We start from the raw sequence: 21,045 nt of genomic DNA on the forward strand, positions 1-21,045 counted from the left end.
TTGATACACATGTTTGGAGTTTATTCCTTGAATATAAGTGTATTTAATTTCATTTATGTAAAAATTCAAAAGCAAAACGTTTGGGATTTGCTCATTTGGTTCAATTTCTACAATATTTTATTGTAGTTTACAAAACTTCTGAAGTTAGTAGCAGGCGGAATTTAATACTTTCATTTTGTCTTTGCATATATGTGCATTTAAGATGATAAGAAGGTAAACCTACTGGCTTTTTCCCATGTTCCACAGTAGCAGAAGCATGTTTTTTAAAAAATGTTTTACTGCAGTTGTTGCATGTGTTTTGGTGCATTGTATATTTGCCCCTCTCTGCAGTGTTGCGCATTTGTGCGCATTTATAACGCAGACTGACGCGTTAGAATGATTACCATAGCTCTGCCTTTGACCCAGCTACGATAGGACAGAGTTGAACCAATCGTTTTGCTCGTTGTTGAGAGGTGCTCTAACTTCTTGGAGGTGCCTACCTTCTCTTCAACATGGTGAGTGCAGGCGCCCGAAAGAATAGTTTATTAGCAATAATGTTTTGAGGAAAATTGTCACAAATTCTAATCAGATAGTTTTTTTGCTTGTGTGGTTAAAAGCCGCCTCTTTACCTTCATTATGGAGTAACATGTAGCGCGTCCGAGAACGCGGGTTAGCATGCCGTGTTAGCATTGGGCTAACATAGCGGCAACACTCACCGTCATGGCAAAGACTATGACCTGGAAGTGATTCTTTATTGGGAAAACACTCTCATAAATTATACGTACTTAACGTTGTTTAAGTGTAACGTTAGTAAGCACATGTAACCGTGTCTATAACTTTATTCAGGTAAATGCGTAATTCGTTAGCTTGGTAAACTCATGTTACCATTTAACTGTTGTTACCCAGAGTTTAGACTGAGCCTGTGGTCATTCATCACGAACAGAAGAAGTGAACGAGAAGGCTATCCCTCATTATATTAAGAGGCTGGGATTTTTGGTAATATTTGGGTATTATGTCAATAAAGTCTGGTAAAATTTATCTTTATCTTGATCCATATTGATGTGCTCGTGCTATCGTTTTACTACAGGCTAAGTTCCATCAATTCAAATGTGTTCGTTGGAGAAACCTATGAATGAATGAATGAGATGGGACAGTTCTTAAACATGTGCATATACATAATCCTAAATGTCAAAATTTGAAAATGTAAAAAACAAATGTATGCATATTTTATGCTGCAAAAACTTGATTATGTTATTTGGTCAGTCTTGCTCGTTCATCATCATCATCATGTCATAAGCTTGTTCTTATGAAATTAAATTTAATTATTTATTTGACTGTCTCCTAGCTCCTGTAATTCTTCTTTTTGGCCAGATTGCTTTAAGATTTGTACTGATTATTTGAAACTAAAGATAATTTGTGACAAAACCTTATTCGCTTTATATTTTACAAGTAATAACGAATCATTTTGAATCTGAACAAAAGAGAAATAAGGAATATTTCTGCTAATTTTTACTCCATTGTATTAGTATGTATGGATATTTGCACTATATCGACTTGCATAGTCTTTGTTAATACCTACACTCACCGGCCACTTTATGAGGCACACTTGTCAAATCTAATGCAATCTAGTGCAACAGGCTCCCTTTGTTAATTCTCTTTCTTTCACATTTTTGGTGTTGTCAAAAGATATTTTGTACTTTTATTAGTAAATTTGAGATTGCTGCTTGACCTACGATAACCACAAACTTACGTAAAGGTATTTTGAGCGGAGTTTTAAGTTTTGGCAAGATCCCATGAACTTATTAAAGGTTGTACACAGCTCTTTTTAAGAAAATCTGTGACATTAACTGGGAGGGTGAGGTGAATTGGCTCCGAATGACTGGCTGCTGTTCCTGCTTTTCAATTACACTATTGATTATAGTTGTGATTTAATTTTTGTTACTGTGGTGCAACAGCAAACATTTTAAGTGTTGACATCAAATATTCATATCTGTCATTGTTCTTAGTTAATCGTTACCGATATGATGTTGAAGTCACTGTAATATTGCTGTGAGAGAAAGGGATTTAACCACATCTTGAAAACCGAGGCACACATTTTTAAGAACTGGAAAGCTGTTTATCTGTGTTGAAGCACACTAGCAAATACCTGTTACAGCATTGCACTAACGCTGCAAGGTTTTTCTTATTCATGTCAGTCTTCATCGGAGGCTAATAATGGCCCGAGCCAAGCGCCACCATATCCGGGTGTACCACCATCAACAATACCGCCCCCATTTGTGAGTCATTGGTACATACTTTCGTGACAATTCACTGTTGACTTATTGTTTCCAGCTATATTTTATACAATTTAATTATTGTTTATATATCTCTCTCTTTTCTTTTGAATAGATGGGACCACCGGGAATACCACCTCACTACCCTCCCATCGGAATGCCCCCTATGGCACAGCGACCCCCCAGCATGACTCCAATGCCTCCTGGTATAATTCCTCCTGGCATAATGCCACCGATGGCGGCACCACCAATGGGACAGGTGTGTTTGTTGGAAGTTCTCGAATCAGTTTATGGTTTTGTTTTTTTTTTGTTTTGTTTTTTTGTCCTGTTAGGCCTCATGACCAAACTGTAGGACCAAAAGTGTAGGACCAGTGTTGTAGCGGCTGAAACTGGCAGCATCAATGAATGACGGATGTACAAATGTCTGCAGTAGCCAGACCAATTTTCTGGTTGTAGCTTGTATAGATTTGTATACTCATGACCTTCTTATTCAAATACATTAGTAACATTACGGCTGTATTTTGTCATACCCCAAAGAAAAGTAGTAGCAAATCTTATAAAGCTCAATGGATATAATGTTTAGTTTTTTTTAAAGCTATACTATTGGTTGACATTGACTGAACTAATACTGAGACAGTCAAATTGCTCTTAAATATTTTATTTATTCAGCAAAAATTTGTCCCATTTGGCAAGCATATGTGTGTTGTAGACATTTTTATCCAAACAGACTTGCACTCATATCCCAAGTTGGCAGGTAGAGTAAGGGGGTCTTGCCTAAGGACCCCTACTGGAGATAATACCTTTCATTCAGGGGGGGTCAAGATTCGACTCCCAGTCACCAACATGAAAGGGGGCAATCTTACCACTATGCTATCCAGTCACTATGTGAAACTAGTGTGACTGCTGCAAGACAAGTCTGAAAAAGCGATGACTGTGTGTAGCTCATTGTGGTAGTTGCTGCATAGATCACAAGCTGTGGCGTCGCACCCTTAAATAAGTACACCCCCCCCGCCTCCTTTTTACACACAGCCTTCTTCACAGACTGTCACCCTTTCTCACACTGTCATAATGCTTCTGCCTGCACTAAGTAATAAGAATATTTCATGATGCTTCTTTTATTAGATGCCAGGCATGATGCCACCCATGATGCCAGGGATGATGATGCCCCCTCGCATGCCAGCTGCGACTGTACAACCAACGGGACCGGTAACTCTCATCACTGTTTATTTATTTTTCATCTCGGCTTCACACTTCTTGAAAATATGCCGCAATCTGTTCAATCCTAACTGAAGCCTTTGCACATTCAAATGTCTGTTCTCTTGGTAATGAATTTATATTTAAAATATATATATAACATCTGTGTGGACTTTTGTTGTTGCTGATTTTGGCTTTGGTCCAGCTGTGAATCACTTTGAATGGGCAGAAACACTTGATCCTCCCTTTCTTTCTTTTTCTTTTTTTTTTTTTCTGAGTTGTGAGCGAGGTATGCAAATGAGTATAATTAAACTTTTTTGTGCCAACATCCAGATTGGTTTAGAGATCATAAGACACACTTAGGCAGTACAAGTCTATTTTTGTTTTTGTTTTGGGGGGTATGGTGTGAGGTCTTAAATTGGAAATGTTTGTTAGTCACAGTCTGTGGAGTCTCTTTTCTCTTTCTATGGTGGATATGTTAACTGTTTGTATAAGTCACTAATGAGATGGTCTTTTCCACAGCCTGGTGTTGACTCCACAGGTAAGATCCAAATCATTCAGTCTTATTTTGTGATCATCACAAGTTACAGGCCCTGAGTGATTTTTGTCTTTTATCCTAACAGCTGCAGCACCTGGAACATCTGTAAGTACATCATGGTTTTCTTCAAATGCAGTGATGGCAAGATTACAAAATTTGACAGTGTTGACTTTCATTTTCGAGTATTTTGTCGTCTGCCTTCAAAGTAACTGCAGTCTGTCCACTTTTCCCTGCAGAGTACTACAAATGGATCCCCACAAGAAGAGCAGCCAAAGAAGGTGTGTGCACATTTAAAACTCGATGAATCGTGTGAGCGAGTTAACAGTTTTAAGAGGGAACTTTGAAACCAGATCCAAAATAAAGTGGTTTAACACTGGAAAGGCTAATTTACTATCTGTTGTTTTTCTTTGCCTCAGAAGTCCCTGTGGACAGAGCATAAATCACTGGATGGGAAGACCTATTATTACAATACAGAGACGAAGCAATCCACATGGGAGAAACCAGATGATCTTAAATCTCCTGCAGAGGTACAAACCATTATTACTTGCTTAACATGCTTGATATCTGATGAAGGGAATGCAAGGGAGTATCTGTTTTTAAACTTAAATGTTCATATTCATTTGCACAAACAATTAAATGTAATAAAATGCATTGTATTCTAATTACTATGAGATAAATTGTGTAGTAAGGGTGTAGGTATCAACCAATATGAATCTGAACCCATTTTTGATTATATCGGTACACAAACACCTGGATCAAAGAAAAGATACTGAGAGATTTCTTTTTGAGCACCGAAGTAAGACCTAAGAGTTGGTTGTCACCATTTCCACACACGATGTGGCGCGTCGTACCATTTAAAAGTCACACCTCCTCGTCGAAGACTTTTTCTAATCACAACTCGGCCTTTTCAAGGTCAAAGGAAGTCACAGCATTTATATCTGATTTATTGCTTAAGATTTATGTTCTTTCAGTGCGGCTGAGATTGTTAATTTATAATTCTGTCAAACAGTGAAGCTGTGGTTAGAAGAAGAAAAAAAACAGACCGTATTTCACCCACAACTGCATGCAGGTCTTGTTTAGCACAGTAAAGAATGAAGCTAAACAACAGCTGGACAATGAATCTTTCCTGAGCTATGACGTAATGAAAATACTTGTGATTCACTGGTCTTTTATTAATCATGTCTGTTTAAAGGCAGATAACCAGCGTCGCTATGAAAACTTAACTTTAATTTAATTTTTTTCCATCTACTTTAGGCACAAGTTAAAATTTGTATTGGACTCATCGACTCAAACCATTCTGTTTAGAAAATGTATCATCCATAATACTGAATCTACTCCATCTATCTAGATGCATATCAAAATGTGTTATAAAACAGAGATAACACATTCCTAATGCAAATACATAATTCATATGAGGAAATTTGGTATATTTGATTCTTAATGTTATATCTATGTGCAGTAAAGCTGAATTGTTTTCCCCCTTTTTAGCAAATGCTGTCTAAATGTCCCTGGAAGGAGTACAAGTCAGACACAGGGAAGCCTTATTACTACAACTCTCAGACAAAGGAGTCTAGATGGACCAAACCCAAAGACCTTGAGGATCTGGAAGGTAAGAAAAGAAAACCTGCTGTCTCCTGATCTCCAGCTGATGTGTGAGAAAGGGACTGGTGTTCCACATTGAGCCATGCATGATACTTTAACAGCACGATGATTGCCAGTCTGCTGGCATGTTCAGCAAATGACAACATGCATGAATGGCTTTCGGAATCACTCATCTACAAACACCAGAAGCACATGTTGGCTCTTTGAGTGCATTGATCTCTGCGCTGGCCTCTTGGCTGCAGTCTGCTTTGGTATGAAAGCATCAAGTCTGACAATGTTCTCTTTCTGTCTGTTTCAGCTATGATCAAAGCAGAGGAAAATGGGTAAGAGTTTCTGTTATTCCCTCTGTTACTCTGCACAGCTCCACCTTTTACTATGAGCCAGTACATTTGAATTGAACACAACTTATTTTGTCCTGGTATTCATATGATCAAGAGGCGTGGCTTTAACTTCACCGTTTGATTTCAGAACGGCAGAGACAGCTGCCCCAGGAACCACTGCAGCTCCTACCGTGCAAGTAGATAATACAGCCACTATGGTGACCGTAATGGAGGTGGAAACTGCAGCAGCAGTCTCTGAGGAGCAACAGTCCCAGGTGACTGTGCATCAAACAGCTGAGGTCAAGACGGCAGATGCACCTGTGGTGTCCTCCGAGAGCTCAGTCGTCACAGAGAGCGCACCCAGGTAAACAACTATAGGCTCTATTTTTAAAGAGAAAGTTCACCCCAGAGGCAAATGGACGATCTTTTTCAGCTGGCTGAAAAAGTGTTGTTCATCCATTTCAATAGTTTTAGATATATTGACAGTGGAGATGTCTTTTCTCTACTCAGAAATAAATGCATTTGAGAAACTCCACAGCAATGTTTCTGTCTGGAAATCATCACCCTGTTTGTCACAAATCACGTTATGATCATCCTCACGTAGAATGTGTTTCTTATGTCTAAGGAAGAGCTTAAACTTCTCTCTGTATAGAGGGAACCGTACGTCTTCTCATGACATAAGGCTTGTGGCATTCTGATTGGACAGCAACGTTGAATCTTACTCAGCTGAGCCGTGGCATTAGTTAAGAGTACCAATACTTTTTTTTTTGGATAACTTTGCAGCCCAGCCAAGAGAGACAATTATCCTTTAGATTCAGTCACAGAGTCACAAAGAATAATGAGCATGTTAATGCTTCCCTCTGCACGGGGATGCAGATGGCACTTTTAGTTTGTTTGACAGAAAATAGTTTTCATTTCTGACAAAAATTGCTGTTGAGGTTTTCCAATGTATTTTTTATGCTTTGTGCTCCATAAACTGAGCACCATCCAGTTCCATTATATTTGAGAGAAGGCTCATATATCCACACTGCAGCACTTCACACTAACAGAGTCTAGAAAGATAAGTAGCAATATAGGCCGGGGGGGTGGGGGGGGGGGTGTATTTGATTTGAGGGCGAACTTCCCCTTCAGCGGAGCAGCGAGGGCAAGGTGCAGGGACTTCAGCTATTTTTAAGCATATTTGTTATTATGAACCATTTTGACATACACAGTGCAGGAATGCTAACTGTACTGGAATATAAATCAGTAGGTGAGGTGATTTATGAATCCACTGTTAGCTATTCACATTACCAACTTCATTGATCTGAAGCAGCTTTGCCAATCAGAGTGATGCACTGCGACAACAGTTCGATAAACGGAAAGGGCCCCCAACAGGAAATTATAGTTTCGGCAGACTGCTTCAGAGCAGAAGAGACGGTCTGTGCAGTTTTCTTTTATTTAGCTCATGCAATAATGTTTGAAATAAATAAATAAAAACATTTGAAATCTTTTCTATGACTGCATCACTTGAAGCTATTTCAGTTTCATATCTGCTGTCAAGTCCTCTCACATCACAAACGGGCACATCTTATCAGCAGCGTTTACGTCATAATCCATTACAAGAGTAAAACATGAAATTCTACTTTTTGCCAACAAAAAAGTTGGAAAGGAGCCAATGTTTTTTTGTTTTCCTTTCTTTTCCCTGAAGACAACAGAATGCCAACAGACCAGTTAAAATAGTTCAGCACAGTTATTTTGTACCAGCTTAGTGGGATGGAGGTGAGCAGTTGTAGTTAATGGGACTCTGTTTGATTTATCTACGTAATTATCTGTTCTGCTGCTTAAAGTGCGGCTCCAGTTAGGATTTAATTGTCAGTCAGGTCTTTCACTGTAACATGATTATTGATTTAAGACTGTTTGAGTCGTTTACAATCATTTATTAATGGTATCAGATGGTACAGCATCTTTATTTTAAATGCTTTTTTTTTCCTTTTACATTCAGGGAGTATTTCAAAGGATTTTTTAAACCAATATTGCGGTAGTACTACAAACAGATGGCTGTTAGTGGTTTTTAGTCAGTCATCACTGAAACACATTTACTATTAAAATACCTTAGGCACTCTCATTCCACCTGTACAGTAAAGCTCATTTAAATGCACACACTTTAGTTTTTGCTGCTTCTGGACAAGAACATTTACTTTAGTGTATTAAAGGTCACTGTGCAGGATGACTGCTTTGTGTCTGTAGTCCTTTACAGAAACACAACTAAGTTATTCCTGTTGCTCCTTTTTTTTTCTTTTTTTTTTTTGTACTGGCAGTGTTGAAGTCACAAAAGAAGAGCCGCCGGAAATTCAGAAGAAAACGTACAAATGGAACACAAAAGAGGAGGCCAAGCAGGCGTTCAAAGAGCTGCTGAAGGAGAAGGTAAGTCAGGCTGTCACTGTGTAGATAAACCATTGACCTCGTGCTTTTAAGAGATGGATTATACTGCAGTGGTATTTTGCTCATGTCTGTATTTTTTTGTCAGATTATCAGTTTAATTGTTTAGACAGGCGTTAAAAAGCAAAGGTGCTTTTTTTTTTCTTCTCTTTTTAATCCTATTTTTTGCACAAGTCAAAAATGTCAACAAAGTCGTTTTGTGTAAAAGAGCCCCAAAAAGTGTTTGTGTATATATACATCCATCCAAGCTGCTTTGCTGTTGTCATGTTGATTGTGTGGAACACAAATGATGCTTTAGGGAACACTTTAACCTGCTCAGTCTCTGCTAACATTAATGTGCGTGTCCCCGCATCCTTTGCATTCAGGTCTTGATCTAATCCCCCTCCCCACTCTTTAGCCCTTGGGAGGTCTGTTAAGCTTCACCTCCTGTTGCTGTGGATGTTCTGTGTGTTTGGTTTAAAGGCGACCGGGCACCACCTACCTCGACTGCTGCTATATTTAGGCGCATTTTAATTTTGTGCACAAAGCTCTCCTCTGAGATTGCTTGCATTTCCTTCCAGATCTTAATGGCTCTGTCTTTATGATTAGCTTTATTAGATCACAGGCACGGGGCAGACTGGGATTAGGACAGTAAGAGAAAGTGGCATGCCTCAGTGAGTTAGAATAACTGTGACAACTGACAAGACAGAGCTGCGCCGCGGAATCAGTTCATAATGGATGAAGGAGCCACTCTCTGGGAGAGGCAAGTGGCAGAAAGGGCGCTTATATAAGTCTTTAGTGGCACTTCTTGAATTATTGCCACTCCACACCTCTTAATCAAGCATCTTTTAGTAATATAGAAAATGTGTTGACTTTGACTTTGTTCCTTCTTGTGTTTTTTTTTTTTTTTTTTCCTACAAAAAAAACCCCAAAGCAATAAAGCAGCCCATTTTCTTTCAACCATCGTTTGGATGTGTAGGAAATTTCTTATGAACACGAGGGCGTTTTGTTTACTCCATCACGTTGTGTCATTCTCTGAATTTTTAGGGTGTGTCATCAAACTCCTCCTGGGAGCAGGCCATGAAGCTGATTATCAACGATCCTCGCTACAGGTGAGGTCTTCTCAGGGGGTTTTGTTTTGGGGGGTTATTTCAGTCCGCTTTGCAGTTGTAGGTGAGAACGAAGCCCATTTCTCACCTCATGTTCTTGGTGTTTTCATCAACAGCGCGCTTCCTAAACTGAGCGAAAAGAAGCAGGCGTTCAATGCCTACAAAGTGCAAACGGAGAAGGAGGAAAAAGAGGAGGCTAGAATTAAATACAAGGAGTCCAAAGAGACTTTTCAGCGATTCTTGGAGAACCATGACAAGATGACGTCTACAACTAGATACAAGTAGGTGTCACGGTGATCTTGCCCTGACTGCGTGTTTATCAGGAGATTGATTTGTATTACTCTGAACTGTCGATTTGATTATGCAGAATGGATCGATGACAGGACATATATGGCTTCTGCACTTCATCATGCAAACCAATCACTGTTAGGCTCCACTTTACCTTAAATCTGACCTAGCAGCTCTAATTACCTGTTGTTGCTTCACGGAAACGCAGATATATTTTTATTTAAGAGTTTATATGACCTTTTATCATCTACAAACTACTTTACTGTGGTCCTTACTATTACCAATACACTCGAGACTTAGAGAAATGTCATTTATTTGTGAATAAATGTATGATATAAATCCAGTAATGAAGTTTTTACTGACCATGCAACAAGGATTTATGCTTTTAAAAACTTGGTTGATTATCTTTTCAGCGTTATCTTTATGGCCATTTGTGCCGCATGTAATATCCAGTCCTTTCGTTGAGCATACGGCTGAAAGTCACCATGACAGACGATCGACTGGTGACCTTGACAACGAGCCAGTTTCAGAGTTCTGTTGGCACCGACGTGCAATCTGTGATGACACACAACAGGCAGTTGGAGAGGGATGACAGGGTTTTCTGATGTTGTGTTGCGTCTCCTTACATTTACCTTATTTCACCACTACTAATCCCAGCCACCGGCTCGCTCAACATTAAGGTTGTAACATCAGTCGAGGGGATGTTTTCTCTACTCGGAAAACTGCTGTTTTTACAAGCTAAGCTGTGCTTTTTTTCTTTCTTTTTTCGTTTAATGAACATTTCAAGAGATTTATTTTAATTCTCTTCAAGTGTGCAAGTGATTTCAGCAGCAACCAATGTGTGAAAGGTAAATTTGGCCTGTGAAATGCTGCCCTCATGTGGGTTAATGTGTGAAAATATTCCAAACACGTGTGTGTATTTTCAAACCAGGAAAGCAGAGCAGATGTTCAGTGAGCTCGAAGTGTGGAGTTGTGTTCCCGAGAGAGATAGACTGGAGATCTATGAAGATGTGTTGTTCTACCTCGCTAAAAAAGAGAAGGTAAGGCTTTGTTTCACAGTGCATCAAATGGTTTTAATTACAACATGATCGTTCTAACAATGCGACGCAATTAACGCCCGGTTTTTCATTTCTACACCAGGAGCAAGCCAAGCAGCTGAGAAAGAGGAACTGGGAAGCTCTGAAGAACATTTTGGACAACATGGCCAATGTCACGTACCGCACCACCTGGTCTGAGGCCCAGCAGTACCTGCTGGACAACCCTACCTTTGCAGAAGATGAGGAGCTGCAGAGTATGAGATCTAAAATTCATGTCTTTGTTTATGTACAATTGCTTTAAAAGTGAGCGGAAAGTTTTTTTCCCTCAACTGTGCTGCGAGAGCCACAGCTCCACATCTGTCTGCATGGCTAAAAGATACGGTCTCCCTATTGATTGCGATGTTGTGTTCTGACAGATATGGACAAAGAGGATGCCCTCATTTGTTTTGAGGAGCACATCCGGGCTCTGGAGAAGGAGGAGGAAGAGGAGAAGCAAAAGACTCTGCTCAGGGAGAGAAGACGACAGCGCAAGAACAGAGAGGCCTTCCAGGTGAGAACAAAGCACGTGTATCCCAAAGATTTCCACGATGACATCATGTCCCGCACTAGTGTTTCTGTCTCACGTGGTGATCATTTTCTAACTTCCTATTTTCACATTTGTTATTTTTCTCAGAAATTTCTGGACGAGCTCCACGACCACGGCCAGCTTCACTCCATGTCTGCTTGGATGGAGATGTACCCGACCCTCAGCTCAGACATGCGCTTTGCCAACATGCTGGGCCAGCCTGGTAAGACAGCAGGGCACAGCAGGGCACAGCAGGGCACAACAGCGCACGTGGCTGCACATGTCTGCAATGAGCACAGTGCTCTGAGGCACGTGGATGTGACAGGCAGACACCAGCCCGTGACGTGAAGTCAGAAATGCAATAAACACAGCTAAAGATAAATGCTGTATGAACGCGAGCTGTCCTGCTTGATTTTTGTTGAATTATTTATTTTGACCTCATTCATTTTAGATAACTTTTCCAGTTTCCTTGTTTATAGTTTCAAAGTCAACCAGCAAATTGAAAGACTTAAATGTGTCTTCTCTGTAGGTTCAACTCCTTTGGACCTCTTCAAATTCTATGTGGAAGACTTGAAAGCCCGTTACCACGATGAGAAAAGAATAATTAAAGATATTCTCAAGGTAAGATTGTGACCGGAGTATATTTGTTTGGCTTGTGGGTGGTCGTGCATTACCGCTATTTACATTTCTACATGCTGTTATTCAGTCTCCGCTTGTCACTCCTTTCCCAGGACAAAGGATTCCTGGTTGAAGTCAATACGAGCTTCGATGACTTTGGGTCAGTCATCAGCTCAGACAAGAGAGCGACCACACTGGATGCAGGAAACATAAAGTTGGCCTTCAACAGTGTAAGACTGCTGCTTTCACATTCACCTTTCGAGCTTTCAACATTCTGGGGAGTTTCTTAAAGAGCTTTACCGACTGACATCAAGGTTTTAAGTGATTCATTGATGCAGCTCATCAAATGACAGCTTTAAAACAGTGTTTTGCCCTTCTGCCCTGAGTTGAATTATTTTGGCATAATGGAGCTCAATGATGAGCTTTAGCTCATTATCAGCCATCAGGCGTGAAACTACAGTTTTTTTTTCCTGCTTGCGTCGCTTCTGGCCACATCAGGTAACTGTTTTATGGAAAATGACTCTAAATCACAGTTTGAATTACTTGTTCATCGCCAGTCGGAGACTAATGGGCATTATTGGGATTTGAGTTTGAAGAGACTGAAAACAAAACCGAGCTGCAAATAATTAGTGGATATGTATTGATCTTGACTGATTTTTAAATGTATGTCGATGCTTCACAACTCGTCCCCGTAGTCAGTAAGTCATTTTTTTTTAAAAAATCAGATATTGGAGGGAAAATGCCCGACAGTTTCTGAGGTGGCTTTTTTCCATTACACGGTACAGTACAGTTCTATTGAGCACGCCTGTTCCCTGACGGGTCAGCGCTTTATCATCTCAGGGTGTGTTACGCTGCTGCAACAAAGACACAACTTCCCCGTGTGTGTGTGTTTATTTCATCAAATTGATTCAGGAGACGCTTTGATCCAAAGCGACTTGAGTGAGGAGTTTATCAGACTGCATGCTTTTAGTTCAGAGGGGTTTGGGTATTTTTTTACATATGACGATAACAGCTGAGTGCTGCAGAGCACAACTCCAGTCGGTGGAGAAGAATGGGTTGGTCGGTAAATTCATATTTGTGACCAAAAAAAAAACCATGCCCGTGTATTCATTTATCATCTATATAATGTAGAGTATGTGCACACAAATGAGACATCTGTCATTTAGTTGAATATTTGGTGTATTGTTTTAAAACTGCTGCAGAAACAAGTGAAATCTGTGTGCATGTGTGGCTGCACCAGTCTGGAGTGTCGTCATGGCACCAGATGATAACGGCTTCGTCCCTCTGCAGATAAAGTACTAAAAGAAGCATCAGTTGATGCCAGAAATGTCTGAATGAAGTAGAAATAAGAGAAATAAAATATCACATCGCATGTTTAGATTTGAAACGTCAGCCTGGACTCTTGAGCAGCATTTATGTTTGGTTTGTACTTGCAATGTAACTCTGCTCACGACCTCTTTCTGAACAGTTACTGGAAAAGGCTGAGGCCAGAGAGAGGGAGCGAGAGAAGGAGGAGGCCCGCAAGATGAAAAGGAAAGAAGCCGCTTTCAAGAATATGCTGAAGCAGGCCACACCGCCGCTGGAGCCAGAGACTGCGTGGGAGGGAGTATGTATCAGCGCAGATAAAACTCGCACCAGCTATTTCCCATTGAAATCCCTCCCCCATTCATTTCTAATTGTGCTAAATGTTTTTGTGATGGCTGACGTTTGACTGTTTCAGGTCAGAGAGAGATTCCTGAAAGAACCCGCCTTTGAAGACGTGACGCTGGAGTCAGAGAGGAAAAGAATATTCAAAGATTTCATGCATGTCTTAGAGGTGAGGCTGTCGTAACAGTGGGGTGGTCAGTTTCTAAATCTATGTGAAGATGTTTAACATTATTATTGTTTTTATTCGTTTATTACAGCATGAGTGCCAGCATCACCACTCAAAGACAAAGAAGCACTCAAAGAAGTCCAAGAAGCACCACAGGAAACGATCCCGCTCTCGATCAGTCAGTGCTTTTACAAGAGGAAACTGCGGGCAAATTTCTTTTTGCCATATTTGCCATTTATTGTCTGTTAAACCTGCCAATCTCTTATTCCTCCTCTCCATTGTGACAGGGCTCAGAGTCTGAGGACGAGGAGTACCATAAGAAGAAGAAGAGGTCACAGTCCAAATCTCCCTCCGAACGCTCATCTAGTGGAGAGTCTGGTGAGGGTTTTTCCACTGCAATCGATCACTTTATGGAAAACTATGTGTGTTTACTGACATTTTCCTCCTGAAATCAGAGAGAAGCTATAAGAAGTCCAAGAAGCACAAGAAGAAGGGCAAGAAACGACGCCACAAGTCTGTAAGTGCACAGAGTTTGCGTGATGTGTGCCGAGCATAAAGAGATTTTACTGGACTGTGCACTGATTACGGCTGTGACCAACAGGCTTCACCGGATTCTGACAACGAGAAGAAAGGAAGGGAGCGCGATGGGAAGCGTGAAAAGGACGTAGAGAAGGATAAAGAGAATGACAAATCTCGGGGCAAATCTCGTTCAGAGTCCAAGCAGAAATCTCCTAAAAGAAAAGCAGCCAAAGAGGAGGTGAATATGTTTTCTGTAATATTCTGTTATGTAGGTGTTAAAGCTGATGAGTATTTGTAAGTGAGCGGAAGAAAGAAAGCTGATAAATCTATGTGTCTGTGTGATCAGGGTGGCTGGGATACGTCGGGCAGTGAGCTGAGCGAAGGAGAGCTGGAGAAAAGAAGAAGAACTTTGCTGGAACAGCTGGATGCACCTTGATCATACCTCTGCTACTCTTTTCTTCTACTTGTACATTTCTACAAACGTGCATTCCCTGCAAGCTAATTTGACTGTTTGGTCGCCTTTCATGGACTGAGAAAACCTCTCTCACTAGTATTTTGGAGACTATACTAAACTCTTGGTTCACGCCTATTTTGTGACTAATTTGATATGGGGGAAACTGATCAGCTGGTTAATGTCCAGCTGCCGTTGGCTCCAAATATTTTCTTTAGTTGGCTGTAGTTGTACATGTTTTCCATTGCCAATAATTTTTATTTTCAATTGAAAGCATATCTTGTTGTCACTTGGACTCTTTGCAAGAATCATTTGATGTAACTTCACCACAGTTGCATCGTAAAGGAAAGAATAAAAAGGGTTTTAATTGGTAAGTTTGGGGGTTTTGAAATGGATACACGCTAGTTAAAAGTTAAAAAAAAAATAAAATCATTTTTTCAATGAATAATGTGTGACAAGTCAATGGAAACGGTTGTTGTTGTTTTTTTTTACTTATTTTTGTAATTTCTTAATGTTTGACAGGTTATATCCCACCAAACCCGTCCAAAGTTTCTTCATTATTGCCTTCATGTGTCCTTAAGAACATCACCATCAGATGATGCCGTTTTAACCAAATGTAAGAATAACCAGCAAAGCGTTGCAGAAATAGATGGGCCTTTAGCGAGGACAGCTCATTGGGGGAGATGTCGTTGTATTTCAAGACAAATTAATTCGCCAATAAATCAAGAGTCTCTGTTTCTGTCTGCTCTGATAACTCTGTGGGGGGTTGAATGAGAGGTGGTTTCATTTTGGGAGGACTGTTTACACCCTTGCTGTAGACGTCACAGAACATGTACGTTATAGTGGGCACAGTTGGGTCTTTTTTTTTTCTTTTTCATTTTGCTGCGAAACGTTTCTTAAATTAAGTGAACAGGTCACTCTTTGCTCTTTTTTTACACTAAACAGTTCTTGAGCTGTCCCACAATCAATTTCAGTAACATCACTCAGAATGATCCTGTTATTTTCATGTCAAGTCACCTTAATGTTAATGACAAAATGTCACCTTTTTTGCTTTTCTTCCTCTTAATGAGAAACATTTTCAGCATCTGGGTTTAACTAAGTAAAATGATCCGGGTGGGGGGGGGGGCACAGCAACGTTATGTTCCCAGTCATTAAGCTCAAATTGACCGTGAGGCATCATTTTCACAGATGGGATGGGCCACCACAGTGTCCAGATGTTAATCCCATGAGAATCTTTGGAATGTGCTGGAGAAGCCTTCGTGCGACACTCCAGCTCATCCATCATCGATATGAGACCGTGGCAAAAGAAATGTATACAATTCACACCCACAGTGAATAACATGACTTAGCATTGGCTTATTGAAACAATGCCACTGCAAATGTGGGGTGTAGTCAGAGCTAAATGGGATCTAACAAACCATTAGTTTGGCTGGGTTTTTTTTCTGCATGCGTCAGGCACCGTCTTTATTTCTACCATTTAGCATACATAAACTCTAGTTTCAGAAGCGGTGATATCTTGTGATGAAGTTGCAGATTGCCATCAGTTGAATACCTCCACCTTACACTCTCCATCAAAATGTAGGAGAGTTTACAGTGACTGCAAAAGTATTTTCCAAACAATGACAATACAAATCTGGTCCAAAAATATGTCTGCTGCACAGGGGGTATCACTGCTAATTCTAATGTCATTTATCTACAAAAGTCAAAACACAATTCTGTAATTAATGTAAATAGTTTATTATATTTGTTGAAAATCTCATATCACCTAATTTCAGAAAGCTTGTTATTTTTTTTTTTCCTTTTCTTTTTTTTACTGAGAACAAAGTGTCAAACATTTCTGGTGAGAGGAACCAAAAATGAAAACAAACAAACATGCCAGTCTTATTCAGTCTGAGACACCACTCGCAGAAAGTGAAGTTGAGAGAAAAGAAGCAGTCGCGTCACGTGCTTCAGTGGGGCCAAAGTACAAGAGGGTGAATTACTAAGCTTCAGCGCATTACAGGTCACCTAACAAGGCTTAATGGTTAGCGCAGTCATAGAGTTAAGACGTACGAACGCTGACGGGTAAGAATGCTTTGCCGACAGTGATGCACCTCCGACCCTCTGCCTTCCGCACCACAGGGAGACATTCTGATTTAACGCGCTACCGTAGATATCCGGCTGCATTTGGCTTAATTAAATATACAAAATGGAGACAAAAACTATAAGTTAAACATTCAAGGCAATGAAAAGTTGTTTAAACAATATGTACAATATCAACCGTATGGTATTGTAAGTGGAGTAAAAAAAAAAAAAAAAAAGTTTGTAGCAAAATATCTGTACAAAGAAACTCTGTCGTGTACTTTTTGTCATGTCTTTAAAATGACTGGACACGTATGATGAAAGAGAGCGAGCTTCAATGAATCTTTTCAGTGGTTAAATACTATACATTATAGTTACAGTAAAGTGAGTAGACACAGTAGCCTGGATTATTACCAATCTGTAAGTGAGGAGACACACTGGCTAATCATGTCCAGTTTTAATGATGCGATCATCCGTTGTTGGAGCTGTAACGCTCGTGCAGTTTGAAAAGGTCATAGAAAATATCGCTGCGTTGCTTTACAGGCTCATTTACTCAGCTTCATTTGTTCCCAAAACCACATAAACATCTGCGCAGCCACAAGAAAAATGCACATTTTCAAATTTAGTCTGAAGTCAGTTCAAGCTCGAACCCTCGGCTGAAACACATGATATGAAACGTAAGTGTGAAGCTAACTGCAATAAATACAATTCACATTAGACTCGTCTATATTTAGTGTCTTTTCCCATTTTTTTCTTTTTCGGAATTACTTCTTGATCACTTTTGTCTTATCAGCCCTTTTAATAATGGGAAACCTCATGAGATGTTTTAAAAAAAAAAAAAGTTTAAGTTGTGGATATGTTTGTAAAAAAGAAAAGGAAAAGACAAGAGCACGGGAATGTAATAAGATACTATAAAGTGTCAAAACTTGCCACTAAGAGATGTAATATTTGTAACAGCTTAAGGGAACACGTCCCATACATTCTACATTAACGTTCCAGGGTAACATCTTTTCACATGGCTCTTAAGGCCGCTGCATGTCCAGTTTTACACATCTCAACTTTAAAGCCAGGTCAAAGTTGTATTGCTTTAAGTGGTGTTATTACAAAAAACGGTCATCCGACAAACAGAAGACAACGATCACAAAAATAAGTTCAGGCACTTGGCTCGTCGAAAGGTCTTTGATTCAATCCCCTCAGACACTTCAAATCCAGTTCCGCACACGTCCCAGTCCTTCATTGTGACTTGCTGCTACAACAGCACAGACACTGTCTATTCTTATGCAACGTACATATTTATGCATATATATAGATTTACATCGTCGCTTCAATGGTTGCTACAAACACTTGTCATCGTTCTGCATCAGACTTTCTGTCAATCCATCTTTTGACATTTCTCACCACCTCTCCCTCCCTCCCTCTCCCCCACACATGCACTGTTCCCTCGTCACATGACTACTTCGCCGTTGTTCATTGGCCGCAGGTTCTGATCATCGTAGCGTCTCCTGACACTCCTCCGCACGGCGTCGGCTCTCCTGTAAGGCTGATTTCTCAAATCTGGGAGGGAAGAAGGGATCGGATGGGGGACAGGGGGTGGGGGTGGTGGATAAAAGAGCTGTCAGGCATCGTGTCAGGTTTTATTGGTGAGCCCACATGTTCAGGAGTGCTGGCAGCCTATCTTTCAAAGTAGTATGAGGTCTGTACATTCATACGGACATTAAAAAAAGAACGTAAAGCAAAAAGGCCTACAGGTTAGCCACCTGTTAGTTTGACTAACGCAGGCCATGGGTTTTCACTTATAAGCCTCTGCATAAAAAACTAGAAACCTTCCATGCATCTTGTGAAACCAAAATGCATCTTCTTTGTTAAAAGACTGAAGAAACTACAGAAAAGAGCAAGTAATTATCATGAAAATGACTGCTAAGAAGGTACACTACTGAGAAAAAAGAAGGATGGTGAAATGAAAGGTCAGTTTCTCTTTAGGTCAATAAAGAGAGGACCCTAAATGAAAAGATAGTAAAACAGGAAAGGAGGTAATAAAGAGATGCTTGCCAGGTTTGGGACACATCCACCACTACAGGGGTGCTACTGGAGGACTTCCTTACCCTCAAGCAGACATTGGGAAATTTAGTAATATTATTCTTCTTTAGGGCTGGATGAAGAGAAGACAAAATGAAGGTTAAAAATGGAGGTGGCCGACTAGAGCATGTCAGCCCAACATGTTCACATTGGCTTTGCTATGGGAGCGCTGCAGCAAAGCAGAGTGGCAGTAGGCTGCATGTGGAAAGGCCAGAGTAGGGGCAGAGAGGACAGAGCTAGAGGATGTTAGTCAACTAGTTGAACTCGCAGGGGAGAATAAAAGCCTTTTTTTCTTTTTTCTTTCTCTTTTTTTTTTGTTACTAAACCCAAACTGCTTTGCAAAGTGGCTACCAGCAGAACAGATGAGCCTGTTTGAAACCTCCAGTTTCAGAGCAACTGTAAACACACAGAAATAACTCCAAACAGCATCATAGTCAACAACCAACCAAAGCATGCAAGCGGCCTGGGGAAAAAAAAAACTGACTACAAATTAATTGAGAAGCACAGAGCTGATGAAGATGCAGCTGAGCAACCTGGCCGCGTGTTAGTAGCACACACGCAAGCCGCTGTAATGTAACCGGTTACATATGCGTATTTCTCCATGCCATGCAGCAAAGAAAAGAGCCTTCTAGAGTACAGAAATCAGCAGGAGCAAGCACAGCATGTCAGATAACTGGAAGAGCAAAGGGTGCATTGTGGGAAAGCAGCAAGGATGAAGCAATCAGCATGCGAGAAACCGTATCAACAGTGGTAATGATATGTGATAATGAACACACAAATACTCATTCTTATTGTAAACAGACTGAAAAACACTGAGAAGCAAGTTATAATGCCACAGGCACTTACACATCATAGCATTATTCAGGTGCAGATGTTTACTGAGAGCTTGTATATACTGTATATGCTACCGTATATTACAAGATGGACTGCAACATGCTGTCCAACTGGGAAAAACTGACTGCAAATTAGGTGATAAGCACATAACTCATCCAGAGAACACCATTTGTTTTTTAAACTATGGCCACTAGATGGCAGCACCTGGCCTGACTGTAACTAAGAGGAGAAGTTCCCTCCTTGGAGACTGCTCTCTCTGTGACATTATGGTTTGCCATGGTTGATAAAAAAAAAAATTTTTTTTTTTTTAGAAAAAAGTAAATGTGGGTCACACTTTCATGCAGGTGGTCAGAAAAAAAAATAACATTATACCAACACCTTGTCATGCTCAGGGAGGGAGATAAAACAAACGGATACAGGCACACGTGCGTGCCCCCGAAACCGCGGCGCGCATGCACGTCTGCTGTGTGACACTCGTGCGTAACAGTTAAAAGAAAGAGTGTGAATAGGCATGCAAGGAGAGGGAAGACATAAAGAAGAGAACGCTTTGTTCCAGCAACCTTTGAGAAGAGAGACATTTCTATAAGCTTAGTAATGGTACTCCTCATTGAGAGCGGACTCGCAGAAGAACCGAGAACCCCGCTTGGCTGTGCGGGCGGTAAAGGGCACGGTCTTCAGCACTGCATTGAGAACGACAGGGACAACAGCCAAGAAAAAACATGACAAACACAATATAAGAAGAGCAGACCTCTAACGGGGTTTAGAACTGGTTAGCACTAAGCAAATACCCAACAACAGCATCGGGATCCGGGGGGGGGGAGTGTTGAGTTTTGAATGCAAATTATACAACCCGATTTCCAAAAAATGTCAAAAATAAAAACAGAACGAATGACTTAACCATAAAAGTCACTGAAAATAAAACAGAAGGCAACATATCAAATGTTAAAACAGGATGATTTTTGCCAAACAAAGTGAAATGACTCACTTTGAATTCGACACTAGGAACACATTTCTAAAAAAGCTGAGACGGGCATTTTTCTTAGAATTTTAACTTGAACTTTGAATGAAGTTATGAACCGTGTTAACCGACAATGACTTCTGGAAATGTTCTTAGGGTTTGTTCAGCGATCTCTGCCACAGAGTTGGATCTGTTTCAACCGAGTGCAGCCTGAGGGCCTAAAGATCACAACCATTCAATATTGCTTTTCAGCCGTGTCCCATTACGACAGGCGCTTCTCTCTATTCTATCTTTTGAGGTTATCACACACTGTGGCCAGTGAAATCCCCCACATCTTTGCAGTTTATGCTGAAAATCAATATTCTAAAAACTCAACTATTGACATACACAGTCTTTCTCCCCGTTTAAATCTT

The 21,045-nt window shown here is 40.4% G+C and overlaps 2 protein-coding genes across 4 annotated transcripts in view; one reads left to right on the top strand and one right to left on the bottom strand.

Moving 5' to 3' along the window:
- The first annotated feature begins 407 nt into the window (after nucleotides 1-407).
- prpf40a (PRP40 pre-mRNA processing factor 40 homolog A) lies at nucleotides 408-15,132 on the top strand. The gene is made up of 27 exons (XM_072397147.1): nucleotides 408-494; nucleotides 2,175-2,255; nucleotides 2,368-2,511; nucleotides 3,375-3,458; nucleotides 3,969-3,987; nucleotides 4,070-4,089; nucleotides 4,221-4,262; nucleotides 4,401-4,511; nucleotides 5,473-5,593; nucleotides 5,885-5,909; nucleotides 6,055-6,270; nucleotides 8,204-8,309; nucleotides 9,351-9,415; nucleotides 9,529-9,693; nucleotides 10,632-10,740; nucleotides 10,841-10,991; nucleotides 11,154-11,287; nucleotides 11,411-11,525; nucleotides 11,832-11,923; nucleotides 12,034-12,150; nucleotides 13,389-13,526; nucleotides 13,641-13,736; nucleotides 13,825-13,911; nucleotides 14,021-14,111; nucleotides 14,189-14,250; nucleotides 14,335-14,490; nucleotides 14,599-15,132. The coding sequence occupies exons 1-27, from the start codon at nucleotides 492-494 to the stop codon at nucleotides 14,686-14,688; spliced, it is 2,640 nt and encodes an 879-aa protein (XP_072253248.1). The 5' UTR covers nucleotides 408-491; the 3' UTR covers nucleotides 14,689-15,132.
- A 1,292-nt stretch (nucleotides 15,133-16,424) lies between these two features.
- The window catches only part of fmnl2a (formin-like 2a), a 46,514-nt gene continuing 41,893 nt past the window's right edge, over nucleotides 16,425-21,045 (bottom strand). Inside the window, exons 26-27 of one of the 3 annotated variants that reach the window (XM_072397149.1) lie at nucleotides 18,814-18,913; nucleotides 18,229-18,318 (exon numbers count right to left, since the gene is read on the bottom strand). In XM_072397149.1, coding sequence (XP_072253250.1) covers nucleotide 18,318; nucleotides 18,814-18,913 — 101 coding nt within the window. In that variant the 3' untranslated portion in view covers nucleotides 18,229-18,317. Of the gene's footprint in view, nucleotides 18,319-18,813; nucleotides 18,914-20,234; nucleotides 20,355-21,045 lie in introns of all 3 variants that reach the window. The other 2 variants (XM_072397150.1, XM_072397148.1) reach the window with 2 other exon arrangements.

The sequence above is a fragment of the Leuresthes tenuis genome, unplaced genomic scaffold (assembly GCF_036924035.1).
Source record: "Leuresthes tenuis unplaced genomic scaffold, fLeuTen1.0.hap1 SCAF_12, whole genome shotgun sequence".
Classification (NCBI taxonomy): Eukaryota; Metazoa; Chordata; class Actinopteri; order Atheriniformes; family Atherinopsidae; genus Leuresthes; species Leuresthes tenuis.

What these genes read in the sequence shown, in the direction of transcription:
- prpf40a (XM_072397147.1), top strand. An exon ending in CAACAATACCGCCCCCATTT is followed by an intron (nt 2,256 to 2,367) that starts GTGAGTCATTGG and finishes TCTTTTGAATAG; the next exon opens with ATGGGACCACCGGGAATACC. An exon ending in AACGATCCCGCTCTCGATCA is followed by an intron (nt 13,912 to 14,020) that starts GTCAGTGCTTTT and finishes CCATTGTGACAG; the next exon opens with GGCTCAGAGTCTGAGGACGA.